The sequence below is a fragment of the Corvus moneduloides genome, chromosome 18, assembly GCF_009650955.1.
Source record: "Corvus moneduloides isolate bCorMon1 chromosome 18, bCorMon1.pri, whole genome shotgun sequence".
Taxonomy (NCBI): Eukaryota; Metazoa; Chordata; class Aves; order Passeriformes; family Corvidae; genus Corvus; species Corvus moneduloides.
Window position 1 is genome coordinate 9,017,476 of NC_045493.1, and position 24,062 is coordinate 9,041,537.

Here is a 24,062-nt window from a genome sequence, read left to right on the forward strand (position 1 = left end):
GCCACGGCACTGCTCTGCAACAGAGCTTGGACTCAAATCAGGAGCTACAGGGCAAAACAACAAAACACAACAGTGAGTGGCTGTCAGATCTGAAACACTTCACAACTACCCAGAGGAATTTGGGTCTTTGGGCTGGACAGTCAGAATTGCCTGTCTAAATGCCTTCGATTCCTTGTGAAGCCTCAACTCAGGGAGTTAAAATAAATTTGTAAAGCCCACACGTGCCGGAACCTTGAGTATTACTCAGTGCTAAAATGAAACAGAAGAGGAAACTAGTGGGAAAGTGAGTACATCCACACCATCAGTCTGGAGAGAGACAGGATTATTGCATATTAATTATTTCTCAATATGTTACTCTTTTCACCATCATTAAGAACACAAACTAAACTGCCATGCCATTCTGCCTCTGCAGGCTCCTTCACCAAGATTCCCATTACACTCCTCTATATGAGAACACAGCCTTTTCATCAAGTCCTTAATTCTATTCACAATTTGGAAACATTTTTCTCTTGTTAAAAGAACATTAGTCTCAACCAGTAGGTGGTTTTCTGGACAGGAATCAATGATTATGCTGAAAAAACCCCCTCCATGTTTGAGCCACTGAAAGATGCTGTCACTAAGGTATCCTGCCTCCTCTGCCAGGGATGCTGCATTTAGCTGTCCTTATGTACCTGAACAGAAGGAACAAAGGATATGGGTTTCAGCAGTGCCAGGAATGGAAGAATCATCCTGATGAACTGTCAGCAGAACTACTCAGCAACACCTCTAGGTGTATATTTCACTTTATGCCATATTTCAGAAAAATAAATAAATTTTGGAAAAAATCTATTTCAGTAGTTGAGATAGTTGAGGTAGTTGATCTGCCACCCTCCCTGCCCCTATTCAGTGTGTTACCACATTCCACAGCCAAGTAAATCCATGCTATAATCACATGCTTGGAAAAAAAGGAAATAGTTGAAAATTTTAACCTAAAAATCACTTCTCTTCAGGTTGCTCCAGATTCAGAGGCTAATGCTCATCAAGTGCCTGGCCCTAAAGCAAAATGAATTTCCAAAGAGAAAGGTGAGAAGATACGTAGATTTTCAGTGGCAGAAAGTATTGCCCCGCCATGTTTTTAATTCTCCAGACCACGAGCCATGCAGAAGGCTGAATTTTATCTATCAGGAACTTGCAGAAGAAAGCTGCCAGGTGACTGCTGCTGCTGGAAGATGTGGAATGCCAAATGTCACCCTACGAGACCCGGGGTAAGCCAGCAGATGAGCAGGACAGGTGATGTGGCCAGAGGTACATACACCTAATTAGCACCTCCCCAAGCCACACATCTGTCCACAACCACACCACGTTACACAGGCACACAGCAGCCAGTCAGGTGACAGGGGGACATTTCTCAGACATCAGAGTGCACGTCAAGGTTTGCAATCAAATGACTCAGCAAACATGACTGGGCACTTGGCAGCAATGGCCTGTTGGATACACCTGATGGAAAAGTGGAATCACACACTAAATGCCTGGTGGAGTTTTCTCCTGCCATTCCTGAAGGGTGTCTACTGAACCTGCTGATTAGAGGAAGTGATGGCCAGAGACAAGTATGGCTTCCTGGGGCAGAAAAAACATGACGCCAGAAATGCTGAGAAGATGCTAAAAGCAGCCTGTGAGTCACCCTGATTGGGCCCATTCCTCGAGTTCCTGTGCAGGGACATGCCAATCTCAGCATTACACAGTGGTGACTAAAAGCAGCAAAACATGGCAGTTTGCTCCCTGACTGTAGCTGTGGGCTGTGAGCCTCAGCTCAGCAGCCCATCACCAGGTCTGGGCCTGGCACAACACCTTCTCACAGGGATAACCAGGTCTCTTGTGAGGTCTAAAACCAATGGCATCCACAAGTTTTGCTGTCAAAAACACAAGGCACGAAGGAAACAGGACAGAGCTTACCACAAAACCTGCCACACGCTCAAGGAAGTGAACATAAAACAGTATTGAAGTAAGTGGCACAAACCAATCCTTCTGCTAATCCCTGTCCCTGATATATCAGCATATCATGTCTCTGCTTCTGGGTCCACTTCAAATAAGCCTTATCCTGAATTAGGCTGGCTGAAGCCCAAACTTAGGCTGATGTAGGTATTACCCTACTTTCAAAATCTAAACTTTAACTAATCCAGATACCAACACAACTCATCCAAAAAAAGACATGACACATCCCAGACACTTCTATTTGAGTGCTTCTGCTGCACAAGCTCTTTAAGATCCTGTACTGATCTCCTTCCCATCAGTCTGTGACCTGGGCTGCTGCTGCCAACCAGAAATCATGTGTGAGAAGAGATAGAAGCCCTACATGTCTTGGATGTAGCAGGCATCACCTCTGAACTCAGAAGGTCAGCTGTCTGCTGCAGACTTGGCATCAGGGTCTTCCTGACAGCCTTCAGAAAACATGCTCTCCCTCATGGGCATAAATTGCTCATGATTTACTCAGTCCTGGCTGCATAACCACATTAATATGCAGCTCGTGCACAACACATCATCTACGGCATGACTGGATACCGGAACCAATTAAGGTAAAGTCAGGTAGGTTCTGTAGCCCCATCCATTTTAGTTGTTTATCTCAAATTTTCCTTTTATAAAGGCATCTGCCAGATGGATGGTTCCCTCTGCTTGGACACTTGGACACCCAATCCATAGCTGGCATGGGAAAAGCTGTCAGACTCAAAGTAGCTCAGCCTTCTCTCTGAGCTGACAGGAGCTTTCTCACATAAAACACACAGGCAAAATTTACAGTGCTAACAAATAAATCTCACCACCACCACAAAAACACCCCAAAACACACCACCCTGGCTCCCTACAGCAAGGGGGAGAACCCAACACACAGGGAAATTTATACAGGTACAGAGAGCAAAGTATAAAGCAGTTTATTTACAGTTCCCCTAGTCCCAGCCCCAGCACTTACCGGGGAGAGGAGTATGGATTGGGAGACTGCAGGTTCTGCTCGATCCGACGGTAGTTGTGGATTTGCGTGGGGACCGGGATGGGCACGGAGTGCCCGTACTTGCTGCTGGAAAACTGCCCTGGCCGGCTGTGGAAAGGAGACACACAGAGACAACCTCCTGTAAGGGCTGGGCCTTCAACCAGGTAATTGGAGATTTTATCTTCATGAAGCAACTGCACGCAGGGAGCGTCCCCTGGGCTGCTCTGGGGCTGTGGGTTTGCACTGGGAGGTGGTTCAAAGTCGTATCAAAGGCAAGTGGCACCACACATCTCCTGGAAACAGGCACCTTTCCTCCAGCACCATTCCCACCCCCAGCCTGATGTTAAAACGTACACCCGTCCCTGCAGGAAAGCTGGAGCCCTGCTATTTCAGGCCATGGCTGGCCTAGTTTCCACCAGCTCAGATCCACAGCCAAGCAGACAGCACTGAGCAGGGGCTAAACATACGTGGCTCACAAAGGACACCGGCACAGACTTTGCTGACAAGAGCTGCTTGTGACTGACTCATGCAGAGGCACTGGTGCAGCCACGGCATCTCCATGGAAGTCTCACACCACGGAGGGAATGTAGTGGCGTAGATCAGAGTATTGGCAAGTCAGCTACAGGGTGGAGAAGGCAACTCAGGAGAAAATAAATTTGAGGGACAGGAGCTGGTATCCACGTACCCATCAAAGGCAAAATAGAACATCACACACAAAATGGGACAAGTCCATTCTGCAAATTTCAGGCTCCTTCCATCCAAGCAGGTTAATTGGCTCATGTCAATACCTGCTCCCCCAGGTTACTCCTGGCCTGTCCACCAGGCTACACACGAACCACACTGTACAAAACCCATGCAAATACCACATTTAACTAAGTAGGCACCTAAAGTCTTTTCCCAAAGGCCCCAGAATTCTCGGATTAATTGCCATGGCAATGCTATTTGCAACTGCCAACACCAATTGCAGGGATGTTGAACAGTTACAGGAAGATCTTATTGGTAATGAAGGCTTCTGCAGTCTCCCTCACTGTCAGTTGAGGACACACACCTTGGTCTGCCCCTGACAAGCTGGAAGCATCACTCCTTCGGGTCTAACACTTGGAATGGAAATATTTTACATGAGATGAAAGGATATATTTAATTCAGCCAGAACACACATGTGTACTTGGGAAGAAAGAAGAGTTTGTGTTTTATTTGGCAGGTCAAAGCATCCCATTTCCAGGATTTCTGTTTTGAGGAAGATCGTAGCATTCTGCGGTTTATGGTGACAGCACAGAACAAAGCTGACCTGCAGGAAAGTGTCTGCAGATCTCCACACAGGGCATGTGAAGACACTCCTCCATCACAGTAGAGCTTAATAACTGGAAGAGATCTTTCATCAAGGCTGAATGATCAAATGATTCCAATCTTTTCATTCCTCTCTCAACTTTTTAAAGTTCCATATATTCTTCCTTGTGTGCTCTTATTTCTCCAAGAAAACAGACTCCTAATTTCCTGCCTTGTCTCCAAAAGGCAGCATGGATGCCTTGATTCTTCACTGACACATAATAAAATAAAGGTATTCAAGGTTTCCAGTGGCTCAGCAAAAAGGTGAGGCTTTGGTGTCTCTGCCTTCCATGAGTATAAAACATGGTGTTGTGATAGACATAAATCAAGCAAAGCTTTAACCAACAAGGCTCATGTGAAGCCTTGGACTCCCTTTGAACATATATTTCAAATGCTATTTTTTCTATCTGATCAAAATTCTTTATCAGAACAGAAGTTCTTGGGTAAAAGGATCCTCCCTCTCCCCAAGAGCTATTTCCTTCACATGGTGCAAATTGCAATGATCCAAATGAGGTGACATACACTAAACCTGCTAACTGGCCTCAAGCCCTAAAGAATGCAATTGACCATAAATCTGCAAAATCCAAGAGATAAAGCTGGGACAAGGAGTTTAATTACTTGGCAGTAATTAAAAGTTCTTTGAAAACGGTATTAAATCTACTGCTGTGGGGTACATCCAAGAAATTACCTTCCATTAGATTTACTAAGCATCTTCAAGGAAGTGTTTAAAAAAAAAATTAAGAAAAGGATCAATTATCAGCGTATTTTAATGCTGCCCAGTCCTTAATCTCTTAATTAAGAGCAAGGAGAGTTGTCCTAGAGTGTACCATGACATCCTGTGGAAAACCCACTGCTGGCCACTCTGAAACAGCCCTTGCTTTCTGTCCCAGTTGGAGTGCAGCCAGCACTGCTTGCTAGCCTGGAGCCACACACAAAAGGGAGAACTGCTGCTTCCAAGTGAGCAGGCAGAGGGAAAACCAGGAGTCCTCTGCACTAGTGGAGCCAAGTCCTGAACCAACAGGTCTCGTGCCATCTACAGGGAAGGGCACTGAAACCCAGTGAGGGCACTCCTGGGTGGCACCAGTTCCGAGCATTTTCAGGGGACAGATAAAAGAGCACTGGACTCACAGTAACTGCTCTAATCTTTCATTAGTGATGTCTTATTCCCCATCCTGGACAGCACAGAAAGGAACTTTTCAGTGTTTCTTCAGTGCAGATATAAAAGTGGGAAGTAGCACTAGAGGGTTTGGAATCTGCTCCACAGAAGCTGCTGGGAATGAGCAGGAAAGGCAGTGAGAGTAGAAATGTGTTTAGACCAAAGCCTCTGGCATTGACTGGCCACCTTGGGATTCCATAGAAGACGATGAGGCCAGTTTGGTGCACAGTGAGAAGTGGGCAGCATTTGTACTCAGCTTCCATGAATTTCCCCACACTGCTGCCCAGAAGCAAGGCCAAATCCTTTAATAGAGACTGATCTCCAGAATGCAAAGGAATCAGTTAAGGAATAAGCTGTTAAAAAGCTTAGCAGGCGATGGCATGAGAAGCCTCATGCAATTAAACTCCACACTGTGGTACACGCTTGCCAATTAATCTGATCACGTCAGCGAGGCTCTGAGCTATATTATTCTCTGTTAAATTTGTATGCTTTGAGGCTATGTTTTGTCATTTTCTGGGCTCTGTTCACATGACAAATGTGTTCAACACATAGCCTGGGACTATATTTTCTTGTTAAAAAAGATTTTAGGGTCATCCATCTCCCAGTATGAAATCCCCTTCAACTGTCCTCCCCCGACAGGTGCCATATTGACAGAACAGAAGATGAGAGCTGTCCTGCTTCCCTAGCAGGCAAGAACAAGATGGGAAGCAACACCACCAGTTCCCTGCAAGCTAAGCACCTACCCTAAAGATTCAGGGCCCAGAGTCAAGGGGATGACCTTCCACAGACCATTAACACCTTCAGAGCACAAAAGTGTCTGGCCCCACTGGGCAGCTGGTGCTGTTACATGTGGGCAGCTGTCACCTACAACGTTTCTAAAGGCCAAAACAGAGTTTAGAGCAACTGGTTTAGTCGGAATTAAACCCACGACCACGCCTGTTCGCACATGTTCCTCCTACTGCGTCCCCCGTTAGTAAACAAGGTCCAGTATCATCATTACTTTAGAGACACAGTGCAAGAAGCTTTCCAACAAACCACAAACAACTAAGCAGGCCCTCATCTGTCCTTCAACAGCAAAGGAATATGAGCAACACTCCCCCACATTTGTCCAGTAACTCAAGTCCATCATAACTTCAGCCTTGGATGAAGTGTTGTGCTCTAATTCACTGCATGAATTAGAAACAAGGGTCTTTAGCTGGAATACCCCCCTCCTCTGAGGGCTGAGCACTGGGGGGATGAGCAGCACACGTGTGCCAGAGGAGTACATTTACCTTCTGCTTGAGAACAATCCCTGCCCCCTCAGGGAACAGAGTTAATTCCAGCTCTCCTGCATTCTCTCCTAGCCCCTCCTGAGAGCCAGAAGAAGGAGAGACAGGCTCAGTAGTTGGGACTGATCAGTGCCCAAGGCTGGGGAGTTTCTCCTGGGTGTTTCCTGTTACCCTTTAATTAAGAGGAGAGACGTACATCTTGCCCAGCACACCAACAGCAGTAAAATCCCCCCTGGAAGTCAATGGGTGTTCAATTATTCAGTGTTGCACACACACCACCAAACAGTTTTTCTTACCCGGATGGGCTTGGAGAACTGCTGTATGGGGGTGATGGGGATGGTGTCCTTCCCTGGCTTTCCAAGCCTGCTGAAGTCACCAGGGAACTCCTGAGGAAAACAGAAAGAACCCAGCTGTCAGAGCCTGGGAACCAACCCTGTTTCCCTCCTACAAAACACAGCAACAGAGCTGTGGGAGCTCTGGAGACTGTCATGCTGCCCCCACCACAGGAAACTGAAAATGGTCAGAACCAGGCAGGTGACAGCCCTGAAAAAAAGGCTAACTCAGGGACATCTTCCCTCCCATCCACCAGAACCCCACAGTCCCAAACACCCAGTAGGCTCCAGTGGCTGGACCATTTCAGGTGCCTTGGTGGTCTTACCCACTGTACATCAGGCTGTCCTGGATTGGTTTCCCTCCTGCAGCCTCAGCAGTTAAATCACCTGAGGGACAAGGAAGTGCAGAAAAAATATTAATTCAAGATAATATTCTTAAAAATCTTTATACATTCATAGCAATTGAGATTTTGTGTAGAATTTCCTGCTCCCCCAAGCCCTGCTTGTTCCTGAAGTGAGTGTTTTGCAACACGTGGGCTGAAGCTGAAGCTCATGGTGCATGCTACTGACCCGTACACCCTGAAGTTTTGGAAAATTTAGGCTGAAAGCAAGTCCTCTTGAAAAGGGGCCAAAACCTGACAGAATCATTTGTGGCAACAGGTCCATGTCCACTTGGTGCAAGTCACTGGCTGCTGTGTAGAAGTGGTACATGCTGCTTGTAGGGCTTTGGGACATCCCTGTCCTCCATGGCAAAAATCCAGGGCAGCCAAATGAGCTGGCACCTGGATACACAACAAACATCTGAACACTGGGAACATGACCAGCACCAGGCAAGTGCATACTGGCCCCACCACTGATTCCAGGGAAACACAAGCTCCTCCTTATCATAAGGACTGCAGAGATCTTTCAGAGATTACAGTTCTATCCCTCCAAATTCCTGTTTTAATACAAGTGGTGCAACTGTGAAAGGAGGAATCACAGCTTTTATCACCAAGTTCCAACTCAGCAAAGCATCACACACATGGGCAAGGTTGAACAAAGTACTTCTGCTGGTTAAGTAAGGACTTGTGCATGAACATACTTAGACATGTGACTCAACTGAGGCCCTGGTTCTATGTACATCTGTATTTTCAAGCAAGTCCTATCAAAGTATAAACACATAAAGGTGCTAAGATGAAATTTAGAGTGTTTGAAGAAAAAAACAACATATTTTAGCTTCTCTCAGGAATTTTTTTCAAGTGTAAAATCCAGCTTGCTGGCTGAAATCTTGCCTTGGACTGTGATGCTGAGTGAAACTGAAGACAGGATAACACGGTAAAAGCTTCTGTGAGAGAAAGACTTTTCCCTGTGAGCCTATTTATCTTCTTTTCCAGTTGGATTTCCAGGTTCAATCTCTTATCGAGGTCTTCAAGTAATCTTTACTCTCAAATCCTGTCTTTAAAGGTAATTACAAAATATCCTATGAAACTAGCCAGTGAGCCAGATGTCTCTGCCAGCTCGAGAACAAAACCATTCCTGCTATTCAGTCAAAACAGAAAGTTTTAATCACTCTTTCAACCTTCCAATACCTGTTCTTAACATCCACATCCCCCTCTGCTCAGAACACCAGCATTTTCAGAAACCACCTTACTTGAGAACTGTGCTGGGACCATGACAAAGTCATCTGTGTCACAGGAGGAATTCTTGCTGCTGCTTCCCGCAGAGTCCTTGGATCCATGCAGAAACCCGGGAGAATCCTGGGTAGGAGATGCCAGCGCCTTCTCCTGCAGCTGCTGCTGCATCTCTCCAAGGGACTGCTAATTCAAGGAGAAAACAAACACTGGCTTCAGCACAGCTACTTCATCATTCTGCTCCATCCTTTAAACTGAGCTGTACAAGGCTACAAACAACATTTTGCTGATAAACCAGGGCTGATGGTTTGCCAGAAGCAGCTGTTTAGTTTACTGAAAAGGAACAGCCTTTTATGTCGCTGTCAGAACAGCGCATCTTTTGTTACACAGAACATACTTCCAGTGTGTCTGATGCTCCACAGATAAGAAAAATTCACTTGAGGTACTGCATACCTCTGCTGAGGCTTTCTGCATCAACCACGCATTTTCTACCAACTCACTTTACTATGGCTGGAAATCCAGGAGGAGCTTTCAAAGATACTTTTTGGTTGTTCTTTAGGGTTATGTTTTTTCTGTTTTGTTCCTAAACATAGAACCATCTGGTCTCTATTTGTGCTTTTGCAGCACTTGGTAACATGGAGATAAGTGTTCCTGAACTTTCAAGACCACCCTGTTTTGCTGTACTGCTGCTAAGGAGCTAAAGAAAGGCCCAAAGGAGACTAAACTTTCAGCAGATAAACAGCTCACAGCTGTCAGAGGCAGGACAGCCCCTAAAAAGTCCAGTTTTCCTGCTTCCTTCAGCTAAATGATGAATAGCCCCACAAATCCCCTTGAGTTGCAGACAGATGGAGGAGGCCGGATGGTTTAAGAAAGCTTTAAGGCAGCTGAACTGCCCACAGAGCAGATCATAATCTTTATCCTAATGCATTTCCAGGCTGAGAAAGACTTGAAGCAGCTTTCACTTGGGCCTCATTAAGACCTTGTTCACCCTCCAGAGACTCTCCTGCTGCACCAGTGGGGACTCCCTCTCGCTGCACACGCAGTTCACACAAGCAGAAGGAATTTTTCAGCTGTCAAAGTTGTCTCTTTTCCACCCAATCTGCGAACTCTGCCCTGCAGACACGGCATTTTTCCCAGACTGAGCCAGCACACCTCCATCAGCAAAACCTCCAAAGGCAGAGCAGGAGAGGTGCAGTAAACCTCTAACATGGGACCCCCTCCCAGTCTGGCAGTGATTCTGTACCATCCTTAAGCTTCCCAGACCAGGAAAGCTCAGGAGAGTGAGTCTGCTTTTCACACTATCTGCTCATTCCTGAAGTCTTATGGCCAGGAGGGCCTCAGCCAACCACCCTCTACTTCAGGCTGCAGGGAGGAAGCTCTCAGGGACACAGCTATGAAACATTCAGAAGGGAGAAGACCTGTCCTCTCTGTCCAGCTCACACCATGAGCACCTACATCAACTTCTGCTGGAGCCTCTCAGCCTTTTCCACACCAAATTGAGATACTCTGGCCCAGGGAAACTCAGAGAACAGAGTAAAAAAGCAGTCATGCCAGGGATGAAAAAATCCCATCCTTTTCCCTTCCCTTACCGGTCACACCACCAGCATTCCTGAGTTCAAAGTCAAAGGCAGCTTTCACCAAGAGCCTTCAAAAACAAGCTTTCAGTTCAGCGAGCTGGAGGAATGTCACTTCACTGGTCAGTTAATATTGTGACCCTCCAGAAAGGTTTTCATCATTTCAGGTAACCAGAGAGAAAACCCACCAGTTCAGATCATCTTTCATGAGACCACTGGACTGTGGCAGGTCTGGTCTGAGCAAAAACAGCTTTGCTGAATGTCCCTCTGTGGTGCTTGGGCATGCTGGTCAGAAGGAAGCTGGATATACTCTCAGGCTGCAGAGACTGCTTGAAAACACAGAACCTGCAGCCAAGGAAGCAGAGCTATACCCTGAATTAGCAACTGGTTTGGGTTCCAAGGAGCTTCCCATCTCTGCCAAGACAAGCTAGTGGTGTATACCAACTCCCTTCATAAAGGCTTTTCATCCAACAGGCAATGGCACACTGAAATACATCTTGGGGAAACGCAAGCCAACCTTCAGGATCCAAACTCTAAACTGGAGAGAACACTGCACCAAACCCAACCAGAATTACAGTGTTCAATGACTTGCACCAGAAGAGAGCAAAAGCAGAAACCTCATTTCAAAGACTCAAGCAGGGAAACCATTAACACAAACAGTGTATCCTCTGAGCTGTACTTACAGGAGGTGATGCCAGGTGGGAAGTGGAAGAGCTGCTGGAGGAGCTACCGGAGCCAGAACTGGGGTAAGAAGGCATTGGCACGGAAGCAGCTAAAACCAGCAAGACACAAAACCAAAAGAAGTGGTTAAACCAAGATCAAGCAATAATAAAAAGCCTTCTTCATCTTTTCCCATCAGGTTTATCTCATGCACCATCATGTAGCTCATGTATCATATGTGGTCAATTAAAGGAGAACAAAAGAAAATCAGCATTCTCTTCAGTTATGTGATTCACATCCATCCATTCCTCTGTGCACACTCTCACAGGTCTCAGAACTCCTGACCAAAGTCTGACGCCCACTCAACAGCTGACCTACCCAGGCAGCAAGATGGTTTTTGTCCTAAAGAGCCTCCAAAGCATCTTTGCAAATGCAGGGAAAGAGAAACAGAAAAGTGAACTGAGTTGCTCATGTCTGGAGCAGAATTCAGGAGCTAGACCATACCCTGACAGATTCCTCTTCGTGAGACCTCGTGCCTTGGCACACATACATCAAATACCGGGAGGTCTGTGCCAAGTTAAACACATGCCTACTCAAACTCTATGTATTTGCTGTCCAAACAGCCACTGGGGCATCCCAGGCCACACACTCCTAGCAAAACCCCAAAACCTAACAAAAAACCCTCAAGGGGGTTTCCTCAAGGAAATAGTGCATTGCTTCCTCTAGCTCAACTTGGTCACTTCTGCAAGTTAAACGTGTTTTGGTCATTTAATATCTTTGTACAGAAATTGTTTCCACGGCACAGGCCATTCGTGCGTCCCTTCTTTTTATGTTTTATTGTTCAGTATAGGAACTGCCAATTTTATTCACTTCATTGTTGCACTGGCCTTTGTAACCCTCACAGAGGCCTAAAGCTTACATTGAAAGGCCTGGTTAGCACTGACCTTCAGGCAGAAAAGATGATTAAGGCATCACAGGAGAAAAGAATATTTAACTCCAATGACTTATGCAAGTGAGGTTCAGTAAATAACAGAAGAGCTCAGCTCAGCCAAGCAGAGAGACAGTCAAAGGTAATAATGGCTCTTCAAAGGACTTTGAAGTAGTCAGTGGTTCAAATTCCCCAGTCCACCTGCATAAGACTGAACAGCGCAGAAGAGCCCAAAATCCCCACTTCAAGGCAGCCTTAAGTCAGATTTTACACTGGAACCATTCTGCTATTTGAATGACTTAAGATAGGGATCAGAGACAATGCTTAGTTGAGGAGAGAACACTTTGCTGCTCTTCCATTTTGCTGGCAGAGAACTAGCACCTTCTATCAAATTTCTACATTTACACTACCTGTACTAATGACTCCATACCCAATACAAGGGAGATTAATAACACCTAGAAGAAGAATGCTTCTGTCTGAAGTAAAACTACTTCTGTCATTAATCCCAATACATACTACAAAGTATTTACTTTATTCAACAGGCTAGAAGAATAAAAGTCCATCTCTCTGCAATTAACTGTTGAAACAGTGTTCTAATGATAAAAGAATGGGAAAACATGCCTTTTAATAAAAGGCTTTAGGAAGTCTTTCCATGCAGCCTATCAAAGAAGGTTAAAGGATGACTGGACCAGAGCCTTTTATCACAAAGAGAACAGTCACTGAGACACTGAATTCCTCGAGCTGAGAGAGATGTAACAAGATCCAGCAACAGGAACAAGAAGCCAAAGCAGCGTAGACTTGAAAGACATATTTTAATGTAAGTAACTGACCACTTTAACAGTTTAAGCAGTGTCACAGTGATCTCCTCCAGCCTTTGGCAACATTAACAAGTAGGAATCCACAGCAGGATGGCTGCAGGGGGCTGGACACACTTTCTAGCTTCTGCATCTATTCTGCACTAGATTTAGTGCCCCTGATGGGCTGTGCTGTTGTAACACACTGCCCCGGCTCCAGTGAGGAGCAGGGGATGGAGGGATCCCGAGGATGGGTGTTCTGGGAGGTTGGTCAGGGGCTTCACACGGAGAGCTACTCTGCCCACAGGCAGCACAGTTGCTTCCCCTCCCCATGCTCAGGGAACACACACAGAGGCCTGAGAACTTGCCTGTAAAATGGAGAGCTCTGTCCTGCCTCTATCACACACTGCTTTTGATCTCCACAGTCCTCCCACAGAGCCTGCAGAGCAATCCCTAGGACCTTCCCTATAGATTTAATACTAGAAAGGAGGGAAAGAAAGGTCTCCCCCCCTTATTTATCCTGCCAGCTGCTGCAGAACGATTCACCCATGTACAGACAGACCTTCCTGTTATGGAAGGGTGCTTTTAAAAAAAGGTAAGTGAATTCTCTACTGTATCCACACACATGCCTGCTGCAAGACTTCCATCACCATTCATTTTTCCTGGAACTAGTATTTTTGTTAGAGTCATTCCAGTTCTCTCACAAGGTCCCCTCCAGTCTATTTTGGTTCTGTGATTATTGATTTAAACCTGGCTAGAATTGAGACTTTTCTATTTTTGACTATTTGCTTCAGACAGCTTTTCATTAATCAAGAGGGAAGACAAGCTGGCAAACTTTGCCATTATCATCTGAAACTCAACCTCAGCTGCATGAAGCACTCCTTTAGATACAGCCTCTATTAATCACTGTTCTTATTTAAATCCCTTTGAACTCCCAAATTCATACTGTAATGCTGTGAGCTCCAACTCAGAAGGTCCTGACACTCCAAACAGACTTTGATGCACGTAGAACCATGAGGTTTGGCTCTGACAAACCCTCTCTGACCTCCACATCCCTGTTGGGGCAGTTTTCAGTGTCAGCCATGTAGGCCAGCTTGAAAGCAAGATGCCTGCTTCCATCTCCTCCACACACCCAGGCACTCCCAGCTCAAAATTAAAAAGGTGCAAACACTTGGCTCATCATGTTTTCAGTTGAGTCTGAATGTGGGGAATGTTAACATGAATTGTAGGCCCCCACCCAAATCCAGAAATTGCTGGATTGTAATTGTAATGTAAATAAGTCTGTTTTCATAATTGTCCTCTCCAACTTGCTCCAGCAACAAAACAGTCATCCTGCACATTGTGTAACCAATGCCAACTGGTTTCAAAATGGGAGAGCTGGGAGCCATAAAGGCAAGCCTGTGCTCCAGCTGTGTGGATCCTGATACTGGATCCTATACTTGTAAAAATAACTTCTGACACATCATCCTACCAGGGCCTCAGTTATCCTAAAAATATCTAACCCTCAAGTTTTACAGAAGTTTTATTTGGAATCTGAGTTCTACATGCACTAGAGAGATGCACTTTTCTGATTATCTGGATTCAATCAAAACCACTAATCAAAAAGCTTTTTAATTGCAATCTCTGACAAGGCAATAAAGTTTGAGTGCAAACTCTGAAAGGACTTGCCTAAATAAGCTGCTTTCTAGAGTTTAAAAGTCTGCAGCATTAAAATATTTTATATGCAGAAATCATGGGGATCTTTTGCTAATTTTTAACCTATTTTAACCTAATTTTAACCTATTTAATGTACAGTAAGATTATAAAGATGGCAAAAGTCAAGCTAAGCCTGACAGATATTTCAGACACTGAACCACCTGTGCACTTCTGAACCATAACTGCTCACCTTTCATGCTCTCTTAACTCAGAGTCAAGGAGGCAGCAGCTCCCCATTCATTAAAGGCAGGAGCAGAAAAACCTCCAAAATATTCTGCAGGGGTACCAATTACAATGTGTTTACTGAGAGAAGACTTGCACAAGCATCTAATTATGCCTTCTCGTGTGTTATTACTGTAACACACAGCCCCATACCATATGCTGATCAGACCTGGCTACAGACAGACAACAGTCTGACTAGACACAGCATTTTAAAGACTTTATTAATTAATTTTTACACATCTAAAGTACATGCTTAGTCACAGGTACAAAACCCACAATATAAAATAAATTATAAATAAACAAAAAAAAAATAAAGTACACCATCTTAGTTAACAAAGCCCAAGTGCCCTGAACACACTCTCCAGGGAGGGAGATGAGAGGAGGGACACAAGAACAACCATCCCTTGAGACAGCAGTGAAGAGGTGCTTGTCAGAAATGTCTTATTGAAAGATTTTTGAAAGAAATGTTGATTTTGCTGAAGCATGTCGAAAAACATGCAGATGTACTTCAATAAAGGGGATCCCCCTGCCTTAGCAGCTTCAAAATTATCCACCTGGAGAATGATCTACTTCTGAGGACTCACCAGTCTTCCAGAATTCCAAAGTTACATAATATTAAAAAAACTCAGATGTGAATGACTTAGTCAGTGGTTATTATTTAAGCTCTCAAGGAGAGCAAGAAGACAAGGCACACTGTTCCTTCCCCAGTTCTCCACTGTAGGCCTGAGGGCTCTAATTCAGTCTGAGCACAACCACCATGGTTCAGATGCAGCTCTTCTTCTCTTTGGTGTTTCCTACACTCATGATGCTGAGCCACACGCTGAGATGAAGAAGCACAGTAAGGTTTTGGACTCATGCTAGCTCTGCATACGGAGTCAGGAGAGTCACCCCCTGAGAACTGCAGCCTTGCCAAGACATACTTCAGCTACAGCTGAGCAAGGGTCAGGCACCGTGCCATGCTAGGCAGCATTCCATGCACCTCAGGTGAGTTTTTCTTACGGAGATCACCATAACCCAACCTTTGCTGACACACTGGCTCTTCTCTCTCCTATTCAGAAATCAGAAAGACCACATGCAGCCTTTCTCCTCCAGGCTCTTCACCACACCTCCCAGAGGCTCTAATCCATCACTGGCGTCTGGCAGTAGCAGAGACCTCACAGCAGACTACAAGAACTCTCTCCTCCACTAGCAGATTTCTGTGCACCACAACTTGAACATCTCCAGCAATGGGGAGGTATTTCTCCCATGTCTTCAAAGCCAGCAGTAGTCTCTCCTGCCTGGAGAGGACTCCAGGCTGTGTACGTACGTCCGGAGGTGAGGATCAGCGGGGCGACAGAGAGGTCTGGAGTTTGTACAGGCCTTACCCGCCTGTAAAGGTGCTTTTCTTCTTGGTCCTTGACCCCACACCATTAACCTTGGTGCAGCTGGGGGCAAAGGCTGAGCTACAGTCTCCTGCTCATAATGGCACCTCTGGTTCCTGCACAGCAGGTGTGCACAAGTTGGGAACTGGGGCCAAGTCAGGAGAACCCTCTCCTGTTTTTCCGGGGTTTTCTGCTCCCCTGGCCAGTGAAGCAGCGGGACGGCTGGAGGTAGGAGATGAGTTGGTGGGCATACAAGAACATCCTGAGGGGGAGATCTTCTGCCCACAGGGGGATCAGACTCCGAAGGGCTTTTCCCACACAGCCGCAGGACAGGGGGTGCCAGGAGCTGGGCTGGCTTAGGAGCAGCCCTGTATGGGCAGAGCCCTTTCCTGCCCTGTGTTCCAGGGCTGGCCCCACATCCCGCTGGCACAGGTGGGTTTAGGGCCTTGGCTGCTTTGAAAGCGCCCCTAAACCAGAAGCGTCTTTTCTTGCCCGCAGGACGATCACCTGAGTGCACAGGTAAAATCTCATCAGGGACAACTGAGACATCCCACTCCAGCAGTGGGAAAGCAAGAGAGTGTCAGGAGTGATGTGGATATCAGACCAGGAGTGTCCACCCATGGCACATGTCCAAGAGGGAAACTGGGTTTGTGCTGGACATGTTTCCTCCAAGACCTTGCACTGGACACCCCTAATTAGTCACTGATGAAGGTTCTTGGCACTGTCATTTACTCAAGAGATTAAAGGTCCAGGAGAATCCCTCCAGAGAAGACAACCATGCATAATTCCACTAACCCAAGTTTCCTGGCCAGAGAACTATGATGCCTCAAACACTAGAAGCAATTCTGAGTTGTTTTCCACTGAAAACAAACCTCTGAACCATAATACGTGTGGCTGCAGCTTTTCAAAAGTTTTGAACCAAAAGGAGGAAGGGAGAACTTTCAATGGAAATCTGTCTTTGTTTTGGTCAGCTCCCACAGAGTACCAAATATAACCCTTCTAAAACAAGATTTATCAAGAACTTTGAGGTAAATGATGCAACAAGATTTGGTAACCACAAAATTTGGCTTTTGCATAGCCAATGTGGCAAGCAGGGCCAAGAGTGCCAATTTCCACCATTCACTGTCCTGAATGGTCCTACAGATGAGGATGAAAAGCAAGACCATGATGCATAATCCTGTGTACCTACAAGCACTTCACACAAAGCAGCTGAATACATTTCAAAGCTACATTTGCTTCTACTTTAGGTTCCTAAATAACCCCCTAATCATCCCTTTGAAGATAACCCAGTAAAATTAAGTACATTTTGATGGCAAAATCTGGACGTGACACAGAAACAAACACTGAATCCCTGCCTAAATAACTAAGGAAACATAAAGCAGTCTTTTTCTTTCTGTTTGAACTAGCAGCAAAGGAAGTCAGGCCATGGCTCAGAAAGAGTTCTAATCAAAAATGCAATACTTACATTTTTTCATAGAGGCACTTGCATCCAAGAATGGGTGATGGAAAAATTCATCTGAAAAAAATCAGGAACAATGACTCAGTGACTGTAAGAAATTTACAAAGCAGCTAAAGCACAGGAAGTTACAGTGCCATACAGTGATTTTTCCATGCAACCATAGAAGCTGGCTGACTGTGGTTGAATATAGAAGTGGTCAAGAATACAGGCTGGAGACTGGATGTAGGACCTCCTCATGAAAAAAGGATGGGAAATTAACTGGATGCCTGGCTGATCAGGATGGTGAATCACCCTAACTGTAGGGATCCAGGAAAGCTGTATTTATCACACTGCACTGCCACTCACTCCACAGAAGAGGAATGATGGACAAAAAGACTTCCACTGAGTGATCTTCCATGACACACAGACTCAAATCCATCATGCACTGAGGGCAGAAATGCATTTTTTAATGGGCCACCCCAGAACCACAGCCCAGAACTGCCTCCCTTTCACATCAAACACAACTGCTGCTTCCTCCCCTCATTATGGGAATTCATTCTACAGATCCAGGCCAAGAAAAGCTTCTGTCCTGGCTTGCTGAAGACTCCCTACATGTTTGCATGTCCTCACAAATAGCCACTTCTCCCAACTCCTTCCTCTCTGATTCATTGCAGCTCTGTGCCAGAGCCCTCTCCTATCACAATCAGCAATTCAGCCTTTTGGGAGCGTCAGCCATGGATCAACACTGATTACTGTGCTTCAGCTTCTTTCCCAGAATGGATTTCCTGTTGCAACACCCAAGGTTTACAAACTTCTTCTTCTGTAAAAAGCTCCTCTTTGGCGACTGAGCTTTCCAGAAAGTAGTAACTGGGTTTTTTGTTTGTCTGCTTTTTAACTTTAAATAATCCCTGTCTTCCCAGCCTCTCCTTGCCACTGCCATGCCAGGGTCCTGCAGCCAGAGTGGAGTGGTCTGGAGCTTAGCCCAAGACAAGGAATGGAAATCTTTGGCAGGGAAAGCTGGCATCTCACAGATTAGATCTGCTGTGGATGGAGAACATCCCCATCCTGTGGGAGCTGCTCAGCTGCTGGGGTTTCCTGCTTCTTTTTCAGCCTGCTGCACTAGAGGAGGGTACCATCCCTCAGCCAAGCTGACTCAACTGAGGGGGTGGAAATGATGATTTCTTTCACTTTTCTCCCTCCCCGCTCCAAACTGCTTATTAGCTGTGCTTGCAAAGCAAAATTTAAACAACCCAGCTTGTAATCATCAGCAGGAAACTTGCAACTTGAAACCCTCCTGGTTTTCCTCTAGATAATCTTGAGATTGCAGAGAGCATCAGTTCCTGGCAGAAAAGCAGCTGAGATACACAACAAGTAAATGAAATTTCAAGCTGATGGTTGCTGTTGTATGACTCAACTAAGCTCTGGGGGAGCTCTGTGGAGGTCACTGTGACATCTCCAGGCAGAAGGTCTCAGGGAACAAGGAGCAGCAGGAAACCCTCTCCTCTGGGGACATGCCAATTTATTGCCCATGATTAAGGGCAAGAATAATCTCAATACTGCAACATGTGCTGTAACTGTTGTCCAGAGTGATATCAAAATCTACTACCTCGAATTTCCAAGTGTTAGACATGGACTCATGCAGCCTACTCCCAAGCAGTACAAAAACAGCTTATGTGGGCTAAAAAGGTTTGCCAGACAATTTCTGACAGCGGGGAATCAAGAACCTCAAAGATACCTTCTTTTGAAATGCACAGCAGCATGATAGGAGAGGTAGAGATCCACAGCCAAGGTACAAGATCTGCAGGGAATAACCCTGCCAGGTGATTCTATCCAAGTCAGTCTGTCAGGAGCTTCAACAGTTCACTTTTTCAAAAGGCCCATCCTCTCACTTCCACACCCCAGTAACCAGTCCTTTGCATTCATCACTGGATAACTGTGATCAGCCTCAGTTAATCCACAGCTGCTTACCCAGCTAACCATCCCCAGAAAGGCTTTCCTGGTATCTCTAATCCAAAAGAATAACAGAGGATGCAAAACAATTTCCCTTGATCAGCTAGCATGTGCTGCCCAGCAGGAAACAACCCACCTGAGCAGATAAGCAAACAAAAACCCAACAGAAAACCAACCCTCAAACCCCAGAAATATCAAACTATTTTACCCCAAGTCTCACTCAAAAGCAACATCCTGAAAACACACAGGAGGTGTTTGCCTTTAGATGATCTGGTCCTTTCAGGGACTCAAGGAAAGGCTCCACCTCAGTCTGCTTTCCTCCAGGGCATGGCTTTCCTAGGAGGTTCTTCAGACCTTTGAGCTCAGCTAAAACACATCTGTAAGATGCTGCCAAGTCAGAATCACTGGGCTCACAGTGATTGATCTCAGTTTAGAAGGAATTAAGACAAAAAAGGAAATCCTTGTGTCAGCCAAGTCAGGAGACTGAGACAAAGGCTTGGAGATTGCCAGCTTGAGCCCTGAGAAGGCTTCCCTCCACAGAAACTGGAGGAGGGAAGGGATTGCAGGCAGCTACATCTCCTGAGCTCAGATTATCACAGCAAACCCTGAGAAACAGAGGGTAGTGACCAGATTATTCAGGAAATCAATGCAGCTTGCAGCTCTGGAAAGGAACTGTGACAGAAAAGCTGTGACAAAAAAGACAGATTCACAAGACACATTTTACCTAGCAGCACACTTAACCACAGTTCAGAGAGATTATAAAAACAGAAGCCAGGACAGGGAATGCAAGTAAAACACATACGAAGGTGTGCCAAGCCTCCTTAGTTTACAAAACTGTACTGAAATCAGCACTGACCTTTCTAGCACATAAACTAAAACCCCTGAGATTATGCAACCCTCCAGGCACAGGTGAAATCCAGGTGTCTGGATGCTTCTCCTAGCACCAGCCAAAAGTAGAGAGGCTTGTGCACAGCCAAAAGACACAGAGACAGAGAGCAGAACTCAAACTGGAAGGAGGCCTTACCAAAGTCCATGCGGTCCTTATGATTACGCTGCAGAAGGCCCAGAAGGAGCTGCCTCAGGTGGCTTGATGTTTCCCTGGGGATGCTAGGATTGAAAACAAAAGCAAAGTAAGAGAGGCTTGCAGTCTACTTAAACTGCTTTTACATATTCAGGAAGGTAACTGGCAAATGCAAACTCACTCTGTGCCTGCTGGGCCAGAACACCAGGAGCTCACTGGAGGGAGGCTGATCAGAAATGTCTCTATTTTGCATCTCTGGCTTTCAGTCCTCGCTGCCATTGTTCAAGCTAAAGCTAATTTTGCTTTAGTGGCCTCTCCCATGAGCACCTGCAGACCCTTCCCTTCACAGTGCCATCCCTCTGGTTCTAAGCTAAGCCCATTCCACTTGCAGTATTTCACACTTAATAAATAAAATCACTCCTTCTTACTCTTAATGGGAACAAGATCACTAGAACAAAGCAGTTTCCAGGGGGAACCTTCCAATTAGGATGCTGGTGGTGAAATATATTGCCAATTACTACTATTTTATTAAGGCATTTATTTTTCAGTGCAGCTTCTGTAAGACTAGCAAATAACCTTTGTCTATTTGCTTCCTTGATATACAGCATATATTAATCAAAGGCCACTAAGACGTGAGCAACTGCCACCTCAGCAAGCTAAAAGTGCAGTTATTACCCCACTTTTCAGCATAGTTAGTAAGAAAATATTCTTTTCAACAACCTTTACAACACAAAAGAGCTGGTAAAGCACTGGGCTCTCCCTCGCCCCACAAGCAGAAGGGGGAGAGGCCAGGGCAGCTCTTCATAACCCCTGCAGATTGAAAAATGCAGGGAATAAATTAATAGATTAAGGCAGGGAAAGCAGAGTTCAGCTCTTGCATAAGTGGATTCAGCTCTACTGACTTCCCTCCATCCCCAGAAGTGCTGCTGGGGGCTTTGGGCTGGGGCAGAGCTCTCCCAGTGAAGCGTGGGTGGCTGCAGCTCCTCTCGGTATTAACTCTGTTTATCATGGCTGTTCCCAGCATGGCCCTCATGCTCTGCCAGGCTTTCCCCTCTCCCCATGCTGGGTCAGCTGAGGTAATGACATGTGTGCCCAGCACAGTAATTTTAGCTCTCAGTGGCTCTGCACGTGGCTCTGGCATCACTCACCCCCCTGAGGCCAAGCCTGACCAACACTGGGAGAAAAAGCCCTTCCTACACCATCTCCACCAAGACACCCTGCCACAGACAGGGGTAAAACAGAAGCTAGCCCAAAAATAGTGGGTGGAAAAAAAGGTGCTAGGCTAGCACTACCAGACTCCTGTTCAGTGAAACAGGAGATGGGAGGCAAGGTATGTGTTTACACATTTCAGTACGACCCAGTTATTTTTCTGTGAAGCCCTAGGCCTTGCTGGGGCAGGAATTTGAACCCAGCAATTCCTAAAATAGAGAGTGATGGCAAGCATCCCTCATCCTTGTTTATTCTGGAGGAGTTTCTTTTCCATCCCTGGTGCTAGAATGGTTTTGTGCACCTTCTCAGGTTGACACAGGAGGAGGCCACCAGGACTGTGGAAGGAATGCAGTTACATTGAGACTCAGGTTGAGCTTTCCATCAAAAGAGGCATCCCTTGGAAGCACACTGTGTAAGGGAATAACCCAAAGATACCACAGTGAGCAGCCTCCTGAAAAATGCATTAGTGCTGGAGTCCTGCAGCCCTGCAAAGTTATCATCATCATTTATTTATCTGTGACACATAAAGCTCTCATCCAAAATGAGCCCATTTCCCAGCTATGACTTTGACCTTGGTATGGTTTTAAAACCAAGAAATAGTCACGAACTTCAGAGGCACAGCACAGGATGCAGAGGGTGCAGATTAACAGCCTGTTTGTCCCCTCTTACCTCCCAAGCCTGAAGCATCAAGCTTTGCTACTCTTCAGTATTATTTTCTAAGGCCATCTTTTTGAACATAAGCAACAAATCTGCCTCCTTGCCCCCGTGACCTGGGATGTACTTCACCATGCAAACCAGCACAATTAATGTTAATGATTTAGATCAGCACTATTAAAATTGTGGTGCCTTTGGGCTTCTCCTGCCATGGGCTCCCCAGAATGCTCAGAACAGCATCTCCACCGCTGCCAGCAGCGGCAGTGCAGGCAGGGATGGCTTCCCCACCCTATTCCCAAGCCAAAACACTTTCCCTGGCCATGGCAGGGAAGTGTGTGCCAGCTTGCACAGCCCCAAGGAAAATGAAACCAAATCCTGGCACTGCTGCAGTCTGAGAAGGAGGTCTCTGGAGTAGTTTTGTGTTTCATCCTGTGCAAGCAGGGCTCTCAAGCAGTTTATTCATGTTTACTCAGGAATTGCACAGATTGCAGCCCATGTTAGAGACAAACTGACTTTGGAAAGAGGGAATTGCCATTTACACAAAGGCCAGTTCAGATCTGACTTCCACAGTGACAGAAACAATCGGCTCGGGTCTGAATTTTGGAGGAGTTTGGTAGTTCAAAAGCGCAGATAAGTGAAAATGGCAAATGCAGGCTGCGTGAAGGACTCAGAGGAGGACTAATCCCTACAAGAACAGACATGCTCTCCTCTTACAGCTGAGTTTCATTTCTCCCCTCGCCTGCACCATGAACCAAACAACAGCAGGGCAGCAGGACTGACACCAGAAAACTTACTCGTTTTATGGATTGATTTCTCATTTAGTAAGAAGGACTACCTCAAAGGTGAGCAGCCATGTTTTGGGCTGTGTAGGAAAAACAGAAGTTCTACTTTCTGCTCACACAGACTGGCTCCAACTATGCAGTCCTAGTTTTGCTTTAAATTGTTTCTTCTTGGGTGCTTTACTCCATCACACCCTCCAGTTCAAGCCAAGTGCCCCAGAGATAATCCTGATAGAAATTTCTGCCTTTTCCTCAAATCAAAAAGAAGAAGTACTTTAAGGGAAATTAACTGCATATCACAAGTCATTGATAAGAACTCCAGCTTCTTGATGGTTCCTTCCAGTTATCTCTTGGAGCTGTCTGAACTTACAAGGGAAAAGAAAAATCCATATACAGCAACCCAATGAACTTCCTGCATATGTGGCTGCATTAGCAGCTCTGCCACCTGGGAGCTAACTTTCTGGTTAAAAAAGGCCATATATATAATCTGGAACTTCAGTCCTGTCTCTGTACCAGGCTGAGGTTTTCAGAGCAGGCATGAGCTTCTGCTTTAAGAGCTCTGAGATCAAAAGGAAAGACCACAGCAACAAAACCAAAATACCCTGACAAATCACAGCACTGAGCAGAGGTAACATACACCCCGTTGGGACGAGAGCAGTTCTCTTCTCCTTGGAAACTGCAGTAGTGTCCATTTCCAGGGAGGTTATAGTATTTCCCCCTAATAGCAGGATGGACACAAGCAGTTGCTGCCCTGACACGTGAGAAATGGGAATGTGATCTGCAGTCAGGTATGGCAGGTTAAGGAGAGGCTGCAGCTCGGCTGCTCAAACGATCCCAGAATTGTCGTGAGTTCTGCCCGAGGCTCTCAGCCTCAGGGGAGCCACGTGTGGAACAGGACCTCTAGCTGGCTCTTGGAACCACTAACACTCCTGAATTTTTGCAATGTAGGAGAACAACAGTGTCTGCAGAGAGACAGAGCACCCCAACCCTGGCTATCTGGTGCCGTCGGACTTTCTCCGGGCCACGTCACTGCTGGTTTAAGGAATAGGGAAAGGCAGGTGGCCAAATATTTTAGTCACCTCCCCAAGTGACAAGCCAGGAGCATGCAAGGACAGTTGTAAACACA

The 24,062-nt window shown here is 45.9% G+C and overlaps 1 protein-coding gene across 5 annotated transcripts in view; it reads right to left on the minus strand.

Annotated features, from left to right (window-relative positions):
* The window catches only part of ULK1 (unc-51 like autophagy activating kinase 1), a 78,655-nt gene that overhangs the window by 17,552 nt on the left and 37,041 nt on the right, over positions 1-24,062 (minus strand). For 4 of the 5 annotated variants that reach the window (XM_032127637.1, XM_032127639.1, XM_032127636.1 and 1 more), the window contains exons 11-17: positions 20,298-20,380; positions 17,351-17,401; positions 10,909-10,997; positions 8,672-8,837; positions 7,368-7,428; positions 7,006-7,095; positions 2,942-3,067 (exon numbers count right to left, since the gene is read on the minus strand). In XM_032127637.1, coding sequence (XP_031983528.1) covers positions 2,942-3,067; positions 7,006-7,095; positions 7,368-7,428; positions 8,672-8,837; positions 10,909-10,997; positions 17,351-17,401; positions 20,298-20,380 — 666 coding nt within the window. The remainder of the gene's footprint in view (positions 1-2,941; positions 3,068-7,005; positions 7,096-7,367; positions 7,429-8,671; positions 8,838-10,908; positions 10,998-17,350; positions 17,402-20,297; positions 20,381-24,062) is intronic. The other variant, XM_032127638.1, reaches the window with a different exon arrangement.